The sequence below is a fragment of the Mytilus galloprovincialis genome, chromosome 12 (assembly GCF_965363235.1).
Source record: "Mytilus galloprovincialis chromosome 12, xbMytGall1.hap1.1, whole genome shotgun sequence".
In the NCBI taxonomy this organism is placed as follows: domain Eukaryota; kingdom Metazoa; phylum Mollusca; class Bivalvia; order Mytilida; family Mytilidae; genus Mytilus; species Mytilus galloprovincialis.
The window spans coordinates 6210744-6232733 of NC_134849.1; the positions used below are offsets into that span (position 1 = coordinate 6210744).

The 21990-nt window shown below is 33.5% G+C and overlaps 1 protein-coding gene and 2 long non-coding RNA genes across 3 annotated transcripts in view; 1 reads left to right on the forward strand and 2 right to left on the reverse strand.

Annotated features, from left to right (window-relative positions):
* The window catches only part of LOC143054410 (DENN domain-containing protein 3-like), a 70842-nt gene extending 59286 nt beyond the window's left edge, over positions 1–11556 (reverse strand). Inside the window, exons 1-3 of the mRNA XM_076227423.1 lie at positions 11432–11556; positions 6825–6953; positions 539–911 (exon numbers count right to left, since the gene is read on the reverse strand). Of these exons, the coding sequence (XP_076083538.1) occupies positions 539–911; positions 6825–6944 (493 nt within the window). The 5' untranslated portion in view covers positions 6945–6953; positions 11432–11556. The remainder of the gene's footprint in view (positions 1–538; positions 912–6824; positions 6954–11431) is intronic.
* LOC143054411 (uncharacterized) lies at positions 4621–6658 on the reverse strand. Its single transcript, XR_012971661.1, has 2 exons — positions 5685–6658; positions 4621–5042 (listed from the first exon to the last, which is right to left on the reverse strand). It is a non-coding gene; the product is annotated as an uncharacterized LOC143054411 (long non-coding RNA).
* Positions 11557–18721: 7165 nt separating the features above from the next.
* LOC143054412 (uncharacterized) lies at positions 18722–21990 on the forward strand. The gene is made up of 3 exons (XR_012971662.1): positions 18722–18749; positions 19346–19522; positions 21638–21990. It is a non-coding gene; the product is annotated as an uncharacterized LOC143054412 (long non-coding RNA).

Consider the following 21990-nt stretch of genomic DNA (forward strand, 5'->3'; position numbering starts at 1 on the left):
GAAATGTCAGTTGTATTTTATCATAATACATAACATATATAAAGGTTTAGGATGAACACGGATGCGGCCACTTTCATTTTTGACAAAAACCATCTGAAAAATGACATTTTTCTGCATATTTGGTAGATTTTTCATATTTGAGCCTGAATCGGGTTGTTTTTAATGACTAAATCAGTTAAAATCTTTCACATAAACTAATTGATTCAAATGAAATAGACACTTAAGTGTTTAAAAAGTGGTCAAAATCTTTCGTCAGATGAACCTGAAATTTTAGGCCAAAATCTGTCCTTACCGGACCTACTCCTTAACATACAACTTTTAATTGTAGCCAAACCTAAGTACTCCATCAAAATTTTGACTTTTACTAAAAATAAGTTTTGCTTATAGTATTCCTATTGCGTGTTATATACAGGTCAATTAATCCTTCCTCCAATGTGAAAAGAACAAAAGTTTGTAGAATTCAGTATTAAACACTTATAACCATAGTAACAGTAAACTAGCTAAATAAAATCGTAATATCTTAAGGGTAAAAAATTACCTGGATAACAAAATGTTGTTATACTTTTAATGACTTCCTCTGAAACAGGGAATTCTGGGACAGAAGTGGTCATCTTGTTTTTCTTTATAGTCGTGCCTCTGATAGACATGTGACGACTTACACTAACTGGAGCAGTGTGTCTTGACACGTTCACGGTCTTATGAAATCTAGATTGTGTTAAATTATCTATGCTCCTCAATGCAGTGCGTTTATATATGTAGTCATCTTTTGGCTGCCGTCTTATTCTTGGATAGTCTAAATCTTGTCGTGCATGAGGGAAGAAATGCATCATAACTTTTGAGGAAGCTGCGGATAGAACTTGTGGTTCATATTGTATGAGGAATAAATCTTCCAATGTAATACTTTCTTCTTCCTAAAGCAGAAACATAATATTATACAATGTCATGACTGTGTATGTCATTTTCATAGTCTTTTACAATACTATTTATAGATATTAACTCATTTATTTATGCATTTTTAGTGTTGTTCAGTTGCTATAATGTCAACAATTATCCAAAATCTTTCTTTTTTTTTCATATACCGATACATGTACATAAAAACTAATAAAAAATCAAAGATTTCAATCCATAAACTATATTAACTTCCAATTGCAAACGTGGTCTTTTTTCTTCTTCATATTGAATTAAAAACATATTGAACAAGAATGTGTCCAAAGTACACGGATGCCCCACTCGCACTATCATTTTTCATGTTCAATGGACCGTGAAATTGGGTAAAAAATCTAATTTGGCATTAAAATTATAAAGATCATATCATATGGAACATGTGTACTAAGTTTCAAGTTGATTGGACTTCAACTTCATCAAAAACTACCTTGACCAAAAACTTAAACCTGAAACTCTCACTTTCATTTATTATGTTCAGTGGACCGTGAAATTGGGGTCAAAAGACTAATTTGGCTTTAAAATTAAAAAGATCATATCATAAGCAACAAGTGTACTAAGTTTCAAGTTGATTGGACTTCAGCTTCATCAAAAACTACCTCGACCAAAAACTTTAACCTGAAACTCCCACTTTCATTTTCTATGTTCAGTGGACCGTGAAATTGGGGTCAAAAGTCTAATTTGGCTTTAAAATTAGAAAGATCATATCATAAGCAACAAGTGTACTAAGTTTCAAGTTGATTTGACTTCAGCTTCATCAATCAAAGCGCGAAAGCGCTGTAAAGGCAGTTAATTACAGGTTGTGTGTATTTCTAGTCCAGTTATATCATTATCTTCCATAGAACAGAGGTGGTTTGTAGAATTTAAGATTTAGAGTTCTTTTGTACCTAGTTCACCTATATCTATAGTCTACTGTTTACAGTATATTTTCTGTGCCTCGCCATGAATTAATTATTCTACTGTTTACAGTATATTTTCTGTGCCTCGCCATGAAATGCATTTTTAGCCATGGCCTTGTCAGTTTGCTTTAAATTTATGAGTTTGACTGTCCCTTATGTGTCTTTCGTCCCTCTTCTTTAGACATATAAGAACTTTTCCTTTTCAATATAAATAAACTATTTTTAATTATTGATTGTATACGCATATTCTATGACTCCCATAAAAAGAAGTTCACAAAGATTGACTAGTCTCTGTACTGTGTGTATAGCAAGAACATCAAGTAACATAATGGTGAATGTACATAGTAACACATCAACTTTTTTGATGACCATACCTGCCAACTGTCAGTATTTGCAGAGTATTTCCCCCATCGAGCTCGAGGCTCCCAAATGGAAATTTTGTAAGAGCAATTTTGTCGACTATTTTAAAGAAAACAATTAATTCAACAATGGCAATGAGCTTGTGTATGCACGAAGAAGCCAAAAACCACATTAGAATATATTTGAAGGGAATCCATGACAAATCGCCCCATTAGCAAATAGCCCCACTTTTTCACTAACTCGCCCCACTTTAAAAAAAAACTGCCCCAACCTGGATAACCAAATCGCCCCACTTGTGAAATGTGTTATATCCCTTAATATTACTCCTGCCAACTTGCCCCAACTTATAGAAAACGATAATATCTAGATAAATATATTATTAACCAGGAAGAATTTACTAATGCCAACTCGCCCCACTCATGTAAAAAGATGTTATCCCGTTGTATATAAGTTAAATTCCGTTAATATTACTCCTGCTAACTGGTCCCACCTAATGGAAATCAGTGAAATCTAGATAAATATATTATTAACCAGGATGAATTTAGTAATGCCAAATAAAGGCAACAGTAGTATACCGCTGTTCAAAACTCATAAATCCAGGGACAAAAAACAAAATCGGGGTAACAAACTAAAACCGAGGGAAACGCATTAAATATAAGAGGAGAACAACGACATAACACCGAAACGTAACACACACAGAAACGGACCAAGCATCAGACAAAACACCACGAGAATAACAAATATAACATGAAAACCAAATACATGAATTAGGGATAGACAAGTACCGTGCCACGTCTGATCTCAATATCTCAAAAATAAGAGAAAACACAAACGACTCAACGTTAAAATGCAACACACACAGAAACGAACAATAATATAACAATGGCCATCTTCCTGACTTGGTACAGGACACTTTTAAAGGGAATAAAAGTGGTGGGTTGAACCTGGTTTTGTGGCATGCCAAACCTCGCACTTTAATGGCAAAGTTAAATATAACATTGAAATGACAACATATTACAGGACTACAATACAAATAAATAGGAGAACATATTAGACAAAGAAAAACATGATTAATAGATAACAAAAAGCATCAGGTTTAAAATTCAATACGCCAAAAACACACAGGACTTACAAGTGACGCCCAGATATAAAAGATCGAAAGAGAAAAAAGTACAAAGTTGTACAGCACTGGAGATAAAAAGTTGAAAAGGTTTCGCCAAATACGGCATTGTTTTTATGCCCGGGATAAGAACATTCTTATTATATAGAACAATTCATGCTATTGCAAACAGTAAATTTTATCAAATGAATATGAAAGAGATATACATAAAGAAACTGAAGTATTAACTAATTACAGAAAACTAAACCCGAATACATAACGCCCAGATATAAAAGATCGAAAGTGAAAAAGGCACAAAGCCGCACAGCACCGAAGACCAAAAGCTGAAAAGGTCTTGCCACTCTCCCCACTTATGGAAAAAGATGTTATCCCGTTGAATATAAGTTAAATTCCTTATATTGCATTATGATACAATTAACAGGTTTCTTTTCAATTGTTATGCAAATAACTAAGCTTCAAAACTTAGTTATTCTTCAACAATACATTTTTTTTTAGAATTATAATTTCAGTATATCAATAATAGTAATTAAATAAATTTTCGGTTTGTTTGTATTCTGTGTAGATTAGTTTTCATTAAAGTGGTGCAAGTTTTTATTTTTAATTATATATATATATATTAATCTAAATATTAACGTTTTTTTATAAGTACGGCGGGTCGGCAGGAGTAATATTTAACATGATTTAACCAATTTCACATGTGGGGCGATTTGATAAATCAGTTTGTGGCGTTTTTTTTAAAAGTGGGCGATTAGCCAGTGGGGCGACTTGTCCTGCTTCCATTTGAAGGCCCCCTTGAAGGTTTTGTATGACTATATGAACCATCTTTCACGTAAAACCCCCATGTGCATTTTGAAAAGTTGGCAGATATGTTTCTAACTCCAGGCAAAATCTACCGGTATGAATGAAAAAGAAGTTTTCAATTAAGGCTCTGTGGCCATAACAGCTGTCTCATTAGCATTTTAACCACTTCCCATATTTGCAATTAAAACAATAGAAGAAAATTATTCAACGCAAAAACAAAACTTACTTGTAAATATGAAATTCTCTTTACGGTATGAGTTTTTCTCATTGTTTGAGATTGTACAGTAGTACCTGTAACTGCTTATACCTATTTCTTATTCACTTTTGCTTGATAAACTCACTAAATATCATGTATATACATTGTACCACATCTCCTTATTTTTATATGCATTCCAATAACATGTACAATTGTAATTCAATTCTATATACCAAAGCAAAATGAACTGCACCACTTTCATTCACTAGTATGCATCTTTTGGCAAAATACAAGTTCTTAAATGACACAAGATATATTTATTGATAAAAAAAATAAAATTTAGTATACAACTCTTTAACAGGTATAAAAAAAAAAGCACAGCTGTGTCATAACTTGTGAAATCTGTGCTGAAAACATAGACATTGATGGTATTTGAGTAATTCCATATGTGAAGCTCAACATTAGCTCGTCAGTTGGTGGTGGACAGTTACATAGTTCCTTTCTGCAGGCTAGGATGAATGACTTTTCAGGAAAACCAATTTCACAAATCAAAACTTTCCTCTAGATTTCTCCTACAATATTCATCCAGTTTAGTTCTTTTGGTTTAATTGGACACCGTCCTGATTTTTAATTTTGCAAACCATTCAGTCTCTTGCTTGCAAATGGTGCATGAAAATAGGATTGGTATGGCAGTAGACAAGTCTCTTTAAAGTGGGTTTGTGCCCTGAAAAAAAGTTTTATAACTTAAGTTTTTTTGAAACTTGTGCAACACACATACCTAAATAACTATAACATAGAAGAGAGCATCATTCGTGTCAATGTTTTGTTCCTGTTTACATTGTCATTGATATTTTTTCAGAAAGCCTGAGGCATAGCTCATGAATTCCTGTCATTACATCCTAAATTAACATAATTACAGCTAGAATAATTATCAGTATGATATACGTACACTATCATTGTACAGCCCAAGTCTTCAGTATATATCATTGTTGCATTCATTCACTCCTGTGTTCAGTCGTTCAAAAATATTTAAACATCAACAAATGAACTTTAATAAGGACAAGAAAACACTAGAAAAGATACGTACATACAACCCGTGTTTAAGTGTATTTGAAAGAGAAATATATCTGGTTAAACGATGTATAAAGGAGGAAAAAATTGCAGATATTGCATTACGATGCTTTCTACCTAATAGCACGTGGATATGTTTACATATTTAGACTTGACCCAGTATGACCCGTACCTTGTAGGTCACCGCCGTCGTTTAAACACTAGACTACAGTCGTGTATAAGACAATAAAATGCTTAAGCCTGTACTATTTGTGTGAAGTAAATGTGTTTTTTCTGTACATTTAAATTGTTTTACCTGATAGCAAGGACGTATATCTATCCGTTTCCTTCTCAATTCACTTTGTCAATTTCTTCGAGCTCCTTCAAAACATACATATTACTGCGCCCGGAAGTGAAAAAAATATTAAAAATCCTCGTAAAATAATGCTATTTTCAATTTTGTGGAATCCATTTTGTTATATTTATTATATAAAGATAAAAAAAGTTACGATTAATTATGAATTTGCATATCATTATACGGAACGCTTATGGACTATTTTTCCATAGCTGTAAGTCGGTCATTTTGGCGGGAAATCATGTACACATACACACGTAGATTGGCTGGTACCTGATCGTAATGTTACACATCAGATATATCAAATAGCTAATACCCGGAACGTAGTACCGGGAACCAGGATAATACGTAGACAACATACATAACTAATACCGAAATTGAAAACGCTTTACGGTTTCTCGTTTATAAACTGAATTCCGCTTTGAATTATAGAAGATGCAATATTAATCATGTTCAGTCGACTTTTCATTGTTATATCAACGTCTGAACTAATTAAAAAATCTTTAGATCTCAGATAACACTCGAAATTGACCCGACCTCTTTCCACACGGAATACAAATAATGATAGTTTGTAGTCAGGTTGACTGCTTATAATGCAAAATACACATTAATAACAAGTTCTATAAAACGAACAATACACACTGATCGTTTCTTTAGTCCCCAATGTAAATGAAAGAAACAAAAACCATATCATACCATAAAAAGAAGAGGAGAAATTCGAACATTTCCGGATCTTTTTCTGGCCAAAAGACCCCCTGCATAGATTGCGTATGAAAAGATTAACCTCATGACTTGAAAGTCAGGCCTTAAAGCACTGCCTTTAAAAACTACCTTGACCAAAAACTTTAACCTGAATGGACGGACGGACGCACAGACGAACAGAGGCACAGACCAGAAAACATAATGCCCCTCTACTATCGTAGGTGGGGCATAAAAATTATAAACATTAGCAAACATGACATACTGGCAAACTTAGTCATAATTTCAAAACAGAAAAGATAAATGTGACAAATTTAAGCTAAGGAACTCAGGAGGATTTTATATTTTCAATATTATAGAATATCTTCCCCTTGTTAGATGTTAATAACATGAATAAGTTACCTTCCCGTCATATGGGATAAGACCAGAATTGTCATCAAGACCAATAACCAACAGCAGGTCAACAAAACTGTTCAAAAAGTGTATGCCATCGTCATCTTCCACTAATTTTCTTCCAGACATATCTGCTTTCTGAAATTAATCAATGTGATTTGCAATGAAAAATAATCGAAAATGTTATTGGGAGAATTATGTTATTGTTTCTACTAAATCAATTCACTACTTGATAAATGATATAGAGCCTCATAAATAAGCAATACAAAATGGTGGCCCAATGCATGTCAATTATGGGTTCATGGTAATGTTAGCCAACAAATTTGATTTATGGAATATATTTTTTTAAATAATCTCTTTACATGAAGTATACCTTAAGGTTCAATGTAACTGTGACGTGATGTTAACCATGAATACAAAGGAGGCTATTAAAGTCAATCAGAATTTGTCAGAGTAAACTTTTTTAATTTCACAAATATCATTTATAACTTACTAAAACGTCTTAATATCTGTACAGTAATAAAAGTTAATAATCCACATTTGTCCAGAGTTATTAACTAAACACCTTTTCCTTACATAAGTCTACCTTGTGTGTGTGTTATACAAATCTTTTTTGTTTGTTGTTTTTGTTTATTATCAGATTATCAATTGTATGCATTGAGGAAGTAGCTCTAGGATCTAACTAAATACTTTTACATGTTGTATACTGTTACACAGTGTTTTATTTACTAGTTACTTATACCTTAAAATACATTTTTATCTTATCTCATTAAGAAACTTATGACATGTAATCCAGCTGATAATATTTAAAAGATGTGGGAGTATATTTGTCAATGAATCAAAAAATGAAAGACATTGACATTATTAAAATTAAAAGAGCATAGGCTGACCAAGGGGGTGTGGCTGACAGGGGTGTCCCCGCCCCCCTCCCCCTTTTTGTGGGAAAAATAAGAAAATATAGGTAATCACTGAATCATGACTGGATCCCCCTTTTTAGGTGAGTCAGTTGTCCCCCCCCCCCCCTTTTTTAAGAAAAATTCTTGATCTGCTACTGAAGACATGTAAATACAGGTCAACAACAATTGCAACAATATTAACCAGTCAAAATAATTGAAATAAATAAAATAAAAAAAGAATACACAATGCTTCTTTTTAATCAACTGATTATCATCATGATCATGATAATGTAATATAAAGTACATATAATAGTCAGAACTGAGTATTCATGCATACCTGAAGCCTGCACTTCAGGGATTTTCTTGCTTTGTTGAAGGTCCAATGTGGTGCCTTGGACTGTTTTCTTTCTGTTTTTTTGGTGGGGTTATTAACTAATTAACAACACCTTTTCCTTACATGAATTCAAAATTGGGCATAACATCAGAAGTCGTATACAAATTATTGAAAATGTAAATCAATCCAAAGTAGTGGGACCAGACGGAATACCAAACACTGTCCTTAAAACATGTGCAGAAGAACTCGCACCTAGTACATGTATCCGCGGAGATCTTTCAAAAATCAATTGACACAGGCACTCTCCTGGAAAGCGTAAAATCTCAAGTTCGTTTATTTGCAGACGACTGCCTACTCTATCGAGAGATTAACAACACAAAAGACCATCAAACATTCCAAGAAGATCTAAAAGCTATGGAAGTATGGGCACCTAATTGGGGAATGAGATTTAAAGCAAAAAAATGTAATGAGCTTCAAACAAAAATCAACACACTTCTACCAACTAGACGACCACATACTAAAACAGGCACAAACAAATCCTTACATCATTGTACATGGGTCTTAATATATCTGATGACCTAAAATGGACCAGCCACATAGGGAAAACAACAAGCAAGGCAAGTTGTGCACTAGGGTTCCTGAGAAGAAACTTACACCAGTGCCCCCAAGAGTGCAAAAAACTTGCCTACTTAGCCATGGTAAGATCCATACTAGAATATGGTGCTGCCATCTGGGACCCATTCATCATCAGGGAAATAGAAAAAATAGAAAGAACACAGAAAAGAGGAGCACGTTTCATCCTGCACGATTATAAATCCAGAGACACCGGGTGTGTCACAATATGCTTTCTAAGCTGAAACTACCACCTCTCCAAGAACGAGGGAAACATCAGAGGCTGACTATGTTCTACAAAGTAGTTGAGGGATTGGTGCTGGCTATTGACCCAACTATATTTGTAATTACCTGCAAGAGATCAGAAACAAACGCCAAGTCAAGGCAAAAAACTTTAGTGACTTTCATTACATAAACATTGTAGAAAGACAAGAAACCAAAAATAGTAGATCGTACAAATTGATAGACTGCAAAACAGACATTCGAAAGAACGCTTTTTTTCAAAAACAACTAGAACACACCCACGAAATCGCAGGCATTTAGAGCTTGGTTACAGGTATGTAAACTGTTGTAGGGAGAATTTGTGTAAAAGATTTCCTGTCTGGAGAATTTCATAAAAATATGAAAAAAAAAGGTATCAAAATTCATAGGTACTAAATTGGAAACAGTTGAAGCCCTCTCCCTTGCTTCTAAAGTCTGTTATTATTTTTTCTGTTAAATTCCCTTATTTTCGCGTATTTGTATACTATGAACACACATATACTATGAATAAAGTGTTTTTGCTATTAACTATCAAATTCAAGTTTCTTCTCCTAGGCGAGCACTGCTATATTACACAGAGAGTCTCTATCAACGCGATAATTATTGTCCTGTCCCCCGAGTACTCTTATGAAATTTATGTGCAAGTTTGAAACCGGTCCTGTTTGACTTAAAAGCGAAATCGCCTGGCATTTTACACTTGGTTGAAAGTATGTTAATTATTTAGAATGAATTTTTGTAATGATATCAAAAGTCATATAGGACATTACATTTACATCGAGACAGGACAATATGTTTAAGCCCTCTCCCTTTTTTTCAAAGTCCGTTATTATTTTGTTTTCTGTTATATTCTGTTATATTCCATTATTTTCGCGTTTCTGTATACTATGAACATACGTATCTATATTTATTATAAATATTAACATGTATTAAATATATTAATTATCAGTTTCTTCTCCATGGCAATCACTGCTATATTATAAAGAGAGTCTCTACTCTATACATTAAACATTGTTAAAGTAGTATATTAATGATAGTATACATGCAGATAAATGCAAAAATAATTGTCCTGTCCCCGTCCGAGTACTTATGAAAATTATGTGTAGGTTTAAACCGAGGTATAATAGTAGTGGTTCTTACGATCTAAAAACCACGATATGGACAACGCCCTGATTGGCTTATCTATTTTTTTTATCTATCATACAATTTATTCTCAATGTCAAAAACGGAAGTCATGTCTGACTTAAAAGTCGGATTGATGACAGACGCCATTATTTTCGTTTTTCCCCAAAAATAACTTAAACTGAATAGTCATGAGAATGGATGACACATGCGACCATGTATGGTGCCTAGCAGGCGCAGATCCAGCCATTTTTAAAAGGGGGGTTCCAACTACATGTCCCAATTCAAATGCATTGATCGGCCAAAAAAAAGGGGGGTTCCAACCCCAAGAACCCCCCCCCCCCCCTGGATCCGCCACTGCCTAGAGGACACAGAGGCATGATGATTGATTTCTTGTAGGAGGAAGAGAAGTGACACACAAAATGAGGTCCTCTTGTTTAATAGTATAGATAGTGGAGTGGAACCATCTGGACGAGGAAATTGCATGTCAAAAGACAGTTGAGGGTTTCACAGCTGCCCTTCAACAGTTAGAATAACCAACCCGCTCTCCTTCCAGTGCACATATATCTGCAAATGGATCCTGCACTATGTAACATACAGATACAGATACAGGTTGTAATAATTGTTGACTATTGTCTCTTTGACACATTTCCCATTTGAAATTATATTTGAATATTCTCAATTATATTTCAAGTATTATAAATAAGGACTAAGGTGACATAAAAATTGCTTAAAATGTTTAAATGTCTGTTAAGTGGTATAAGTATATTGGGCAATAACATAAAGGCAGTTCAAAGTATCCTCATACTATACTATACAGCTATTTAGCTACAATTTCCATCCCTGTTCATAAACACAATTCAATGATTTAGGGAGCTACCATTTGATTTTTATGGGGGGGCTAGGATGAAATTTGAAAAAAATAGGCAGGACAGGAGTTTTGAGTAAAAAAAAAAGGCAGGATGAGACATTTACAAAAAAAAAAAGTCAGGACGACAATTTAGGTAAAATAAAGTCAGGAAAAACTAAAAAAAAAAAAGGCAGGACCGAACAGAGTGAAAAATAAAAAGGCAGGACAGAGATTACAGCTAAAAAAAAATGCAGGACAAAATTTTTCATCCTAGCCCCCCCATAAAAAACAAATGGTAGCTCCCTTATCTCGGTAGAAACAATAATTATTTCATTTCAAGTTGTTGTTAATTTCCCCAGGGACTTTCTATAGTTATTATCAAATCACGAAAGTTCAAGATAACAGAAATTTCCCATATAAAAGAACGTGATAAAAATATTTAAAAACAGAAATGAAAGTAGATCTACAATCAAAATCCGGCTATCAAAATGTTTGTTGGAGCTATTTTACACTGTTGCAGAGTCTTTTATCCTCGAGCTTTTACCTTTTATGAAATGACTACCATGTTTTATGTAGTTTCTGACTTTTCACGTGGACTTCCAGGTTGACGATTCCAACAACTGTTTGTTATCATAATCTACAATACAAAAGCACATGATCGGATGTCAACTTTCACTTTATAAAATTACCTCCCCTTTCCAATAAAAATTTGGCGGGAATAATCAAATTTACATTTCTATTGTTCTTCCATTCCCAGAAATTATATTTTTACATTAATTACACCTTATGTAAGAATCCTGGATTTTGATTGGTTGATAGCCAGTGTATTTTTCACCAATTTACAGTTATCAAATGAATTTCGTTCATTTTTTAACGCCGCCGGGGTATATGCAAAAAGCTAGATATACATATATCACTGACATATATATATATCTATAATACTAAAATTACGAGGTCCAATTTATCAGCCGTCATCACGTAAAAACGACGAATCAAAGAATTCAAATTTATATACAACTAATATAGTACAAAGGTGTAGATTAAAAATTACACCACTCCAGGCCCTTTTGTTTTCCACGTAATTAATATTGCCAATAATTAGGAAGTTCCGGGTCGAGTCCGATACCGATACCAATAGTATAATCACCTGTTACCTATTACCTTATCTGTACGTTCCCCATCTGACAGGCGCACCACCAAACGGTGTATTCAGGATAAATATGCTATATACACGGGTCATAATCACAGGGCTGACACTACTAAATTGTCAAATTGTTACAGGTCTATTGTAGTATTTTAATCCGTAATACTTTCTAAGATAACAATACGAATACTAAAAATCTGGACTAAAAATAAGTTTCAATTTGTTAGCGGGCATGACGTAAAACAGCGAATCAAAGAATTCAACTTTATTTATAACTAATATAGGACAATGCTGTTGATTAAAAAAATACTCCATTCCAGGACCTTTTGTTTTCCAAATAATTAATATTACCAATAACTGTTAAGTTCCAGTTCGACGGGTTCAAACAGAAAGATTTGAAAGCAGAGAAAATTGTGTATCTTATAATCGGCATGACTTTATCAGATGACAGTACTAATACTAAAATAAGGCGTGCGCATAGTTATATACTTTAATTCAGTCACGGACCCGCGATATCACGGGTGTGTTCTAGTATATATATATATATATACCTTTTTTACCCTCTCTGCCGTGGTATTTGTAACGTCAAGATCATCATTGCGTTTTTGAACGTTAACATTCGGTGTAATTAAACAGATATCAGGCGCGGATCCAGAGGGGGGGTTCCGGGGGTTGGAACGTTCCCCCCTTTTTTTTGGCCGATCAATGCATTTGAATGGAAGCATATAGCTGGAAACCGCCCCCCCCCCCCTTTTACTCTGGGTTGGGAACCCCCTCTTTTTAAAATGGCTGGATCCGCCCCTGGATATATAGCATGTTCTTGAAGGGTAAAAATACCAGTCTTGAGAACAAATTTCCCTCGCCTTACGGCTCGCGAAATTTAACATTCTCTCGATTGGTATTTTTCGCAAATACCCCTCCTTAACATGAAATATCTGTTCAGTAACCTTTCATTACAAACATATGCATCATATATAATAAACCGTCTTTTTTTGATCTCTAACAGTAACTAATGCCGGCTGAGCATATTTTAGCATCTTAGTATAAATCTTTCTAATCCAGACTCGGAACATATAGTTAATTAGCCTATCAGAGACAGAGACATATATGTCTCTGGTTATCTTAGATATACCGATATACTGTTCCCAGTCCAAACAGATCACTGGAAAAGTACTTGTTTGTCTGTTAACCCCTCCAGGGCCCTAGAATATATATTTCATGAATTTTGTGTGTGATTTTTCAGATATGTCTCAGTTTTGATTTTTTTTTTATAAAACCTTTTGTAAAATGAAATCGTTCTTCTTCTTACATGCAACTAAGGTGGTTGAAATTATATGATGATAAGATAAGACAAGGAATAACAGACTCACAACGTAGGACAGACACACAGAGAATGTAACAGCACAACATACTTCGGAAAAACTATGAAAATCGGCTGAAAACGCTTCCCTCATTAGGACAACACAAAACACATGAAAACACAAAAATACCAAAAGACTTTTAAGACAAAAAACATCCATCTGAGAGTAGACCTACTCTAATTTACTGAAAAATTACATCTTATTAGCGCCCGCGTTGATAACAGTTTCCGTCCGCCCGTCTGTCACTTCCCGATTTTTGACTGAAAAGCAAAAACTCCAAAATTATATAAAGGAACCCAATTGTTTTTTACACACGCAGTTGTTGTGCACCTAATATATGTATACATCTATATATATATATGCATATTAAATTCTAGTGTGAAAATTGGCTCATTAATTTTTAAAAAAAATGTACAGTTGGTGTGCATAATTTGAATATGTGCAAACAAATTCAAGTTGAAAATAGATCAATTTCCTTATTAACTTTGGTAGAGAAAAGAATTATAGTTTTATTTGTAAAACAATTTAAGAAAATAAAGAAACAACTGTGTGTGCACTCAGTGCAAATATTATAATGACTGATTTGATGGCAAAATTCTTTAATCCAAACTGCATAAGTCATGGTGTCAAAAAATCGAATTATGCGGTGAAAGTTTGTCCGGAAATTGCTGTTAGACCTTATAATTTTTTAACGAATCACTGGCGTTTTCCTTTACTAGTTTTGCAATGAAATTTGATGTAAAGATATATTATGCTATTTCTAATTCATTCCCACATCGCCAGTGTCCAATTAGAAAAAAAGTAATTTATTTTTCAAATCTAAGATTAGGAAAACTTGTCTTTGTGCTAGGATTTCAATGAAAACTACTATATTCGTAATGTCACCGGATATATATCTATTTTGTTTCATTATTAAGCATTTTATGTTAGTTGTGTTTTCAGTGTTATATGTTTCACATTCATATCATATTCATATTTCATATTCATGTTTCTTGACGTTTGACGACAATAGTTTTGCGCTGCGTATTTTGAAATAATCTATATATACATAGCTGAATATTTTTCTTCCCCGGGCGCTTTTGCGCTATTTCTTTTCCCGGGCGCTTTTGAGTAGGACCGGAATATTTCAGTTAGTACAATAGAAAGTTAAAGCTATTCTTAATAATTATCTAAATGATATATATTTATATTCAAATGGCATGAGTTATGCATGAACTCAAAGCGCAGCAATATTAACCATATATATATATACTAATATAACTTGACTATTCGAGTTAGTCACTGGTGAATATTACACTCAGGAGGGCGGAAGACTAAAGTCACCGCTGCAGATTTATATAATAAAGTATATTAAAATTGGACGACTCGACTCAGTTAATGCAGAAATGGCCCACACATAATGCCACGACTAGTCTTTGTGCTTTATGGTGACTTATTCTTCACCCAAGTCGACGATATATTGGTGTCCCATTTTTCCTGCGACAGTAAAGATGTTATTCCAAATTGACTCCCTATGTAAAAAATCATCTTTCATCACCATATCTGGCATAGTTTTCAGGATACAGTCAGTGTATGTGACGTTTGAGTTTAGTTTTAGTTCAGATAATTTCATCGAGAGCAAATAGAAACTATTGACCGGTCAAATAGATTAACGCAACTTGAAAAATAGTGAAAACATTGTTTATGATATGATTTAATGTACCTGTTATTTTTACAACGATGCGTGAACAAAACAGACATAATCCGTTAAAAAAGTCAAAATATGGTTACAACAATCATCACTGTGTTACAATCTCAAAACAAACAAACATTTACAAAAAAAGCACAAAAAGCATCTATCAAATTAAAAAACACATTCTTTGTTTCGCGTGTTTGGCGTCAGAAAATGTTAACGTCACATAGGAAGAAATTTTGTCGGTCAAGTATCTTCAAAACAAGGTGTGGTGTATACTTCAACGAGACAGCAATAAAAGAAGGTCTGGAGTATACGTCAACGAGACGGCAATAAAAGAAGGTGCGGTGGATACGTCAACGAGACGGCAATACAAGAAGGTGTGGTGTATACGTCAACGAGACAGCAATAAAAGAAGGTGAGGTGTATATGTCAACGAGACAGCAATAAAAGAAGGTGTGATATATATGTCAACGAGACAGCAATAAAAGAAGGTGTGGTGTATATGTCAACGAGACAGCAATAAAAGAAGGTGTGATATATATGTTAACGAGACAGCAATAAAAGAAGGTGTGGTGTATATGTCAAACAGAAAGCAACCAAAGCAGATGAGGGGTATACGTCAACGAGAAGCAATCAAATGAGATTTGATAAATACGTCAACGAGGAAGTAATGAATGAGATGTGGTATGTACGTAAATGAGACAGCAATCAAATGAGATTGGGTGTATAAGTCAACGAGAAAGCAATCAAAAGAGAGTTGGTGTATATGTCAACGAAAAAGCAATCAAATGAGAGTTGGTGTTTACGTCAATGAGACAACAATCAAATGAGATTTGGTGTAAACGCCAACAAGACAGCAATCAAATGAGAGTCGGTGAATACATAAACAAGAAAGCAATCAAATGAGATTAGGTGTATACGTCAACAAGAAAGCAATCAAATGAGAGTCGGGGAATACATCAACGAGTAAGCAATCAAATGAGATTTGGTGTATACGTCAACGAGAAAGCAATCAAATGAGATTTGGTGTATACATCAAAGAGATAGCAATCAAATGAGATTTGATGTATACGTCAACAATTCAACAATCAAATGAGATTTGATGTAAACGCCAACAAGACAGCAATCAAACGAGATTTGGTGTAAACGTCAACGAGACAGCAATCAAATGAGAGTTGGTTTATACTTCGACGAGGAAGCAATTACATGATATTTGGTGTATACGTCAACAAGACAGCAATCAAATGAGATTTGGTTTATACATCAAAGAGATAGCAATCAAATGGGGTTTGATGTATACGTCAACAATTCAACAATCAAATAGGATTTGGTGTAAACGCCAACAAAACAGCAATCAAACGAGATTTGATGTAAACGTCAACGAGACTGCAAATCAAATGAGAGTGGGTGCATACGTCAACGAGAAAGCAATCAAATTGTTTGTGCAAACGTCATCAAGAAAGCAATCGAATGAGGTTTGTTAACTTGTGTATGTCATCGAAAAAGCAATCAAATGAGATGTGTTGTATATGTCATCAAGAAAGCAATCGAATGAGGTTTGTTGTGTATGTCATCGAAAAAGCAATCAAATGAGATGTGTTGTATATGTCATCAAGAAAGCAATCGAATGAGGTTTGTTGTGTATGTCATCGAAAAAGCAATCAAATGAGATGTGTTGTATATGTCATCAAGAAAGCAATCGAATGAGGTTTGTTGTGTATGTCATCGAAAAAGCAATCAAATGAGATGTGTTGTATATGTCATCAAGAAAGCAATCGAATGAGGTTTGTTGTGTATGTCATCGAAAAAGCAATCAAAAGAGATGTGGCGTATACTTCAGCAAGACAGTAGTAAATGTAGAAGCGAAATACATATATACGTCATAAAAAATCAATTGAAAATAACGAAAAGACATAGTGTTTAACAATAGACATTTGTTTATACAATAGGTCGGGGTCTTACTCGTCCCTAATCTATAAATAAAAAATATGTGGGTTACATGTGACCCTCTCGTAACCTTGGACAGTAATTACAATATGTTTCATGAATTTATGAAAATTTTAATCATATTGACAGGGTCATTTAGCATGTTGAACCAGGCTCTTTTCGTATTTGATAAATTGAATTCATATGCTACAGTGATGATATGAATTTCCTAAAGGCATGTACCTTATACATGTATGAAAAATAAGTCACCTCCTAAGTTACATAAATTTATGCACTGGATCATCGTATACGTAAATAAAGTTTGTTTTTTTAAACATTTTTATTGATAGTGAATTGGGAAACACGTTATTACAACTTATATCAATCCCTTTCCACTTTGCTGGTGCGACTAATGCTGTCTTATAGCGGCATTATAGCCTGCACCTGTTCCGAATTCTACATGCTGGGTGTCTTTTACATGTACTTGCAAGAGACATTGCCCTCTCTTAACACGGGTCAGCCATTTACCGTCCCCTTCCGATGGACTATCATCAATACCATAGTCAATATAATACTTCCATGGTTAAAACAAGTAGAAATTGTATGCATATGTAAATTCAGATATCAATCTAATTAAAATATAATTGATCTCTGATTACGTTATACTACATACTACGATTGTCCAATATAAAACATTTTTCTAATAAGAAATGTTCTTTTCTCTGATTTAAAAGATAAAAATAGTGAGAGATGTATTTTTCTAACAATGTCTTAAAATAGTCTAGTACTAAATTAAGTTTAAATTTGAAGAATGAACAATGTGAAATTTCTTCTTTTATAGATACTAAATCTTGTTATACCAAATACGCCACTCTTAACCAATTACCATACTAGCGTATTTAATACTCTATTTCATATTATTGGGAAAAAACCGCTGAAGGGAGTTTTCCATTGCACAAGATATAAACAGCTGCAAGTGACACCAGATTACATTTTATTTGTTGACAATCTAATGACAATCGGATACCAATATACAATGTATATATATAGACAGCTAGTATAGATCATACAACAAGCAAATAACCAGGTATGCATATATATGGTGAATATTGCATGTAGGTAATTGTTATAATTTTTATTACACGTATTTATATCATTTTTATTAGTAATAACTTTGGTTTTGTTTAAATATATCGAATACCTACACACGGGTACATACAAAAACATGTTGGTACTTATTTGGTACAGAAGAAATAAGTGTCAATGATATTTTTAATAATTAGTATGTACACACTTAAATTCAATCGGACACTTTGAGCCTTCCGTACACCGTGAAAGAAAAAAGAAAAAATACAAAAAAGGGTCAACAATAAAAAAAGAAGAAAAAAAAAGAGAAAAAACGAATCTGCACAGTAAATTGAAAGTTGAACAATACTATCCCCACAAAAATCTGGAACTAAAACTCAGAAGCTTTCCGAAGGGTCAACAGCTTCTGTTTTACTAGTGATACCAGTTGTGTCGACCAAATAACTTGCTATTCATATTTTACCATTTTTATACATATATTTCATATTATGTACTTTTTTTTAATTTACCTTACATTATGTTTTAAAATTATATTGTAATTATTCTGCTCATTTTGGGCGCCGTGATTGGCAAATAAAATATTTGTTTGTTTGTTTGTTTGTTTTTATTTAGATTTTACAGACGAAAGACTATGAATCTTCAGTCTTTCTATATGCGGGATTGCTATATGGTAAGTCGTATTTGTTAAAATAGTTTTATCATTTAAATGTGCGAATGTAGTACACTTTTTGGGTTCTGGGTTTTCACTACAAAAGATTCGTTTAAAAAACTGCCAACATATGGCGTCACACAAACTTTGGCTCACCAGAGAATTTCTACACCAATAGCCAACACCCTTTTTGCACTATTTCATTTTATTTTATTAACACGGTATCATAAATAAATGAATATATTACTATCCTGGATGTTAAGGCTAGGTGGTGCAAATCCTTTAAACCGATTGTTTTATTCACTTTTAAGATAGTATATATATTGTAAGCAATGCCAAATTGATTTGTGAAGTTGATAGCTTAATTTCGACCTCTTACAGCCAATTAAAACACATAACAAAAACTTGTGTAAGATAACTTATTATCAAAAGACAATGAATGTTAATTTTTATTTATAAAATTGAACATATTTTAGATTTTTTTTTAAAGCAATTACAAAACTCGTGTTTTGTTAATTTAGTAAGTTTTTTTTTTGTTTAGTTATGACTGAATAAAATGCTCTAACTAAAGCATCATATAAAACATGGATGAATAATAAACTATGTCATCTTTTCAGTGGAGGTATACGCCAAGAGTCCTTGTCATTTTTACGATGTAGTTGAGTATTCCTCTTCTCGCGACACATGGGAAAAAGCCCGAGAGTACTGTCAATCAAATGGCGGTGACTTGGTCATGATAGACAACCCAAGAGAGGATCATCGTATCCAAAAGTTTCTGGAGGATGTGAAAAACAGTAAGGAGGCAATTATTTTTTCTCTAACTGAAGATCATTTTCTATCTGGTTAAAAAACAGACCACGTGTTCGAGCTTTGCTTACAATGATATGACAACACTCCGTTTTACTTTTTATTCTGGTTATTATTACATCAGCCAATGAAATTTCAGCTTTCAATTTTTGAAAGTGTGTATCAATTCAACAAAACAAGACAATCCCGGATGGTTATTTAAAACAGAAAGTTGAATGGCCGGAGCGTTCTCAGATACTCGTAAGAAAAGCTTGGACACATGATAAGTATTTTAATCAGATTTGACCCTTTTTTAAACTAACAAAATAAAGTGTATAATTCTATCTTACTTCGTCATTTCAGTAGTACTGGCATGAAAATACGGATTTTTTTGTGTTATTCAAATTTGCAAAATGTTAGAAATTATTTTTTCACGAATTTGGCTTTACTTTTTGGATCTTTTGGATTGTAGCTCTTCATATTTTATATAAGCTTCGGATTTCAAATATTTTGGCCACGAGTATCACTGAAGAGACATGTATTGTCGAAATGCGCATCTGGTGCGGGAAAATTGGTACCGTTAATGTTATTACCGTCGATATGCATCTTTAGACTTTCAATGACACTTTGTCATTTGTTTTATGTGTCTCAATAACAAATCAATTTAAACAAAAATCAACATGACATTAATTATATACCAGCCAAAATCATAATTTTTTTTAACAGTAGACGCAAAGTCAGATATTGCTACCATTTAGTGTAACAGAAAAATGACGTTAAATTGGAAACGCGCACTATCTAATTCTTCCTGCTTTCCTTTTTGGGTAAATGCAAAGTATAACACACAAGTATAAATGCCGTGAGAATCCAATCCAATATGATTTTATAATTAACATAGGATATTCAATTTACTGCTAGTAATTATGTGTTTTTGGAGGAATATTGCTGCATTATATATTCAACCCGAGTATGATTTTATTCAAGCAATGACATAGTTATGATACTGAAGTTTTCTTACCTTTTGATTGTCTTATAGATGTGTATTTTTGTAATGTGTGCATCATTTCGTTTGGTTGAAAGCTGGACATTTATATTTAGTGGAGGAAGGAACACGCGAATGCAGTTCATGCCGTCCCTAGCATATTACGCTTGCGACGACGTCAAATTATGATAACGGACAAACTTGCCATACATTTTCATTAATCCGTATTTTTCATAGATAATATTGTAATCTTAATACTATTTGGTGTATCAACTTCAACTTTAAAAGTACTTTTTATTGGTATAGTTACCAAAGCCGAAAAATAATCTTCACAAAATCAAATCTCTGTTTTTTTGGCCGTAAAAGTTTTGTGAAGGCATAAAAGTTCAACTCGGACATTTCCGCAAGACACTGCAAATCTATTGTTTTGGATTGAATATGTAGCTCAATTTATTTTTCAATTCGAATTTTGGGAGCTTACACTTAGTACAAAACAATCGTGCTTACAATTTAGTGAATTATCTGTCAAAATTTTATTTTTGAACTTAAATGTTTCAAGTTTCCCTAGCATGAATTCTTTACGTTAAATGGGTTAAAACAAGATGAATAAATTAACTTCTAAGAGCTTACAAAAATTAAGGAATTTGTGAAATGGAATTTCAGACCAACTTAAAGTTTATAAAATATATACAAATACATTGCGTATGTGCCTATTCCAGGTCAGGAACCTTTAATTCAGTGGTGTTCGTGTGTTGCTGTATATATTATTTGTAATTCTCTCATTGTATGTTTGTCACATAAATCAGACCGTTAGTTTTGTCGTTTGAATTGTTTTACATTTGTTATTTCGGGGTCATTTATAGCTAAGTATGCGATTTCGGTTTTACTCATTGTTGAAGGCAGTACGGTGACCTATAGTTGATAACTTCTATGGTCTCTGGTTGAGTGTTTGCTCATTGGCAATCATACCAAATCTTCTCTTTTATATTAAAAAAATAAGAAGATGTGGTATGATTGCCAATGAGACAACTCTGCATAATAGACCAAATGACACAGAAATAAACAAATATCGGTCACTTGCAGCCTTCAACAATGAGCAAAGCCCATACCACACAGTCACTATTTAAACTTTTTATTTTAGAGAAGACTGGAGATGGGTGGTACATAGGAGCAAAATATGTTGACGGAGAATGGGGAATGGTAGACGGATCTCCAATGTGGTATACCAACTTTCCTAAATATCATGTTCTAACTGAATCCGTAGAAATGCAGAGCCTCGACACGCCAAATGTACAACGAATAACCAACTACGCTGCTATATTTTATGACGTCAGTGCGCATGGGTATGAAACCTATAACTGGGGTTATATGTCACCACGAGACAGAAGCAAGCTTGGTTCAATTTGCGAATTAACACTATGCTGACAATGAATTCAATCTTCATATAATTTAAAATCAATTTAATGTAATTCTATTCTACAATCAAGTTATACA